The sequence below is a fragment of the Suricata suricatta genome, chromosome 3 (assembly GCF_006229205.1).
Source record: "Suricata suricatta isolate VVHF042 chromosome 3, meerkat_22Aug2017_6uvM2_HiC, whole genome shotgun sequence".
In the NCBI taxonomy this organism is placed as follows: domain Eukaryota; kingdom Metazoa; phylum Chordata; class Mammalia; order Carnivora; family Herpestidae; genus Suricata; species Suricata suricatta.
Genome location: NC_043702.1, coordinates 121,317,604 through 121,321,364, shown reverse-complemented (window position 1 = coordinate 121,321,364; position 3,761 = coordinate 121,317,604). Strand labels below are relative to the sequence as shown.

General features: G+C 50.4%; 1 protein-coding gene across 2 annotated transcripts in view; it reads right to left on the bottom strand.

Moving 5' to 3' along the window:
* The window catches only part of EEF1AKNMT (eEF1A lysine and N-terminal methyltransferase), a 12,687-nt gene extending 9,262 nt beyond the window's left edge, over positions 1 to 3,425 (bottom strand). For both annotated transcript variants that reach the window (XM_029935041.1, XM_029935040.1), the window contains exons 1-2: positions 2,670 to 3,425; positions 1,174 to 1,373 (exon numbers count right to left, since the gene is read on the bottom strand). In XM_029935041.1, the coding sequence (XP_029790901.1) occupies positions 1,174 to 1,373; positions 2,670 to 3,324 (855 nt within the window). In that variant the 5' untranslated portion in view covers positions 3,325 to 3,425. The remainder of the gene's footprint in view (positions 1 to 1,173; positions 1,374 to 2,669) is intronic.
* Positions 3,426 to 3,761: the final 336 nt, after the last annotated feature.

The window sequence follows — 3,761 nt, the reverse complement described above, 5'->3', positions numbered from 1 at the left end:
ACACACATTCATCTGTAAACACATGTCAGCCTAGTGGGCAGAAGCACAGGCTAGAGAAAACATGGAAAGAGTCTAAATGTCCATCACCTGATGAGTGGATCAAGAAGACATGGTATATATATACAATGGAGTATTACATAGCAATGAGAAAGAATGAAATCTGGCCATTTGTAGCAAAGTGGATGGACCTCGAGGGTGTCATGCTAAGCGAAATAAGTCAGGTAGAGAAGGACAGATACCATATGTTTGCACTCATAGGTCTAACAGGAGAACAGGAGAAACTTAACAGAGGACCAGGGGGAGGGGAAGAGGGAAAGAGAGTTGGGGAGAGAGAGGGATGCAAAACTTGAGAGACTACTGAATACTGAAAACGAACTGAGGGTTGAAGGGGGAGTGGGGGAAAAGAGGTGGTGGTGATGGAGGAGGGCACTTGTGGGGAAGAGCACTGGGTGTTGTATGGAAACTAATTTGAACAATAAACTATTAAAAAAAAAAAAAGCACAGGCTAGAACCTAGGAGTCTAGGTTCACCTTTTCAGATCTGTTACTACTGCAAAGAGCCTCTGAGTACCTTAGCTTTCCTCTCTGTGAAAAATAAACTCCTTACTAAAGTACCTGCAATAAAGTCACCTTTTCACTACCTGAGCAGGATGATGAAGACAGGCAGGGTCAACTGACAATACCACATCACTACTTTGGCAAAAACCTTCAGTTTCCTTACCAGTAAGACACCAGACCAGCAATGGTAATATCCTGAAAACTAACCTAAGCTGTTTGGCTCTTTTCTATTCTACACTTAGATAGTGAGGATTCTAAGAAGGAAACTGGTCAAGGAAGGCCTGCAGCACATAAGAGGGGAAAGAGAAACCCGGTCTGAACCATCCACGGTATGAAGAGCTGGAACCCTCAAGGTGGACAGCATTTCCTCCATGCCATCTCTGAGCCTTGAGCCCCATAAACACAGATGCTACCCCGGGTCTCAATAAAAGGAACTGCTCACCTTCCTCTCACTGCCCAGGGCAGAGAACAGAAGGTCTGCCCACTTAGCCCAGAGCTGCTGACATGCCCTCCAGGAACAAACCAGGGGCACAGACACAGGTCCCAGCTCCTTCCAAGAAAGACTTCCTGGCTTCCTGGCTTTTCTCATCTGTGAATACTGCTGCCAAAACGTTACCTGCTGCTGGGTGGGCATCCCGGCAGGGGCCAGCTCCAGGACTCTGGCAGACAGCTCGGCCTGGATGCTGTCCATGCCTTCGTACTGCTGGCCTCGGTGAAGGGCCACTGTGATCAGCCTCCTGAAGCCCGCACTGGCCGCCAGCTGCTTCCGACCCTCCTCCATGCCAAACAGCCACTCGGTCTCCCGACCCTGGGGGACTAGAAAGAGGCACCTGGTGACAGGGAGTCCCGGGAAGAGTTGTTCAAGCCCCACCCAATAGGAACTACAGGGCCGAGAGTTAGCCCCTGCATAGGACAAGCAACTCTTCCAAGTGCAACCCAGTGAGGCCTGTCAATTCCATAGTGCACAATGCCCAGAGCTAAGCAGCCATCAGACACATAGTAGGTCCCACATGACATGTGTATAAGGGGAAAGAGGCAGGTACCTACTGGGAAAAAAAAAAAAACAAAAAAAACAATGATACTAACGCTTGTTACATGCCAAGCATTATTTCAAGAAATTTACAAACAGAAATTAATTCATTACTCACAACAGTCTAAGATGCAGGTAGCATTATTATTCCATTTTATAAACAAGGAAATTGAGACACAGAAGTTGAGCTGTTTGCACAAGTTCACACAGCCACTAAATGGTGAAGCTGGGACTCCACCCCAGGCAGTCCAGCCGCACACGCCATGGCTGTATCCATTGTGCTATTATCTGTTCCCATCAGTGGGCGGGTAGAATTATGGAATACTTGAGAAAATGGCTCAGTTGTCAGCAAGTTACCAGCATGATGACTTCCACATCTTGCATTTTGTCCAAAATTTCCTACTTCTGAATGCATTTCCTCATCCTCTCTCTTCTGGTCGTTACGGAGCTAATTTGGAATCACTTACACCCTTCAATAATGACCCTAAAGTTTATAAAGCACTTACCGTGTGTGAGGCACCATTCTGAGAGATTTTACGCTTCTCCAAACTACACAACACAGGTAATCTTACTTGGGAGATGAGAAGACTGAGGCACAGGAAGGAAAGTAACGCCCAAAGTCACACCACCAGGAAGTGACTGAGCCAAAACTGGAAGCCAGTCACTCCGTTAGCTACTACTGTCTACAGTCTCCCTCTACTCAGCAGAGAAGCACAGCAACGCCCCCAGGTCACACAGCTCACAGGCTACAGAGCTGGGACTCTGTCACTCCCAGGACTCCATGCAACAACGTAACTCCTGTCTCTACAATGTGAGACGTACCTGCACTTACCTGTGCTGCCTCTCTGTCCTCCCTACCAAACCCACTCTCACACGTCAGCAGGCCTTTCCAAAGGAAGACGTGAAGAAATAAGCCTCACATCAAAGCAGGTAGCTGGATAGCTGCTGCTCCCCCTCCCTCACGCCCTGGCTGGTTTCACTTCTTGAAGGGCCACCCCCCCACCAAGATAAAACCAGCCAAGCCATACCCACCACCACAGCCCCAGCCCCTCCAGGGAAGAGAGGGCGCAATCCCAACTCACTGATGAAAATGGCAAAATGATTGTCCCGCGATGGTTTCACAGCGGGGCTGTCCACCACGTGGAGGGTGTAGCGTGGCTCCCCCGTGTCCCCATCACACAAGTCCAGAGAGACACTCCCCAGCCCGGCCTTGCAGCACAGCCGGCTGCGCAGCCAGGCATACTGCTGCCGCTGCTGCACCGCCTCGGCCAGCCGCTCGGCACTCTCCAGCCGCATGGGCTTGCCCTGCTCCTGGGTGCACAGCTCAAAGATCTGAAGGGCAGAGCCAGGGCCTGGCCTGAACTTGGTCATGACGAAGGCAAACACAGGCAGGGAGAACCGAGGCTCTGCTTCCAACGCCTGGTCCTGGCTGCTGGCCACCTGGTGCACCCTCACCATCCACCCCTCCCGAGAGAAGTGACCCACTGCTTTCTTCAGGACGTGAGCCTGAGCCAGGGAGATGCAGAGGTAGCGACCGCCCACCTGCAGGACACGGCCAACCTCAGCCAGCATCCTGTCCACTTGTTGCAAGGTCTTCTCCTCCTCGTCTGTCAGGACGGCGTCCAGGGTGCCCTTGTCCAACACCACCTGGAACGAAGCATCGGCAAACTCCATCTGGGTCATGTCCATTTTCAAGAAGCTCATCTGGGGCCGGCGGCTGGCATTGCGTTCCTTCATCTGCTTGATGGCCACCTCACTGATGTCGATGTTCACTATATCCTGATAGCCCACGTCATACAGCTGCTCGCTCAGTTCTGAGTTACCGCACCCAATCACCAGTACCTGAAGGAAAAAGCCAACCAGATGAAGGTGATCCAGGCAAAGGAATGACCTGCACAGACTTCCCGGGATCAAGGCTCGCCTTGACAGATGCTATGGGCAGGACCAAGCACTGAAACGGGTGATTCTAGGTTCCATCTTGAACACTAACAGAGAAACTCACAAGTGAAAACCACATTCAGCAACAACAATGCAATTTATGTATAAATGGATTTTCCATACTGCAAAAACAAATAAATCCTGCTTGTTATTTTCTTTGAAGCAAGCATTTATTAGTCAAGAACTGATAAGAAGTCACACAATCAAAACATAGTGAGTTCAGGGGCGACTGGGGG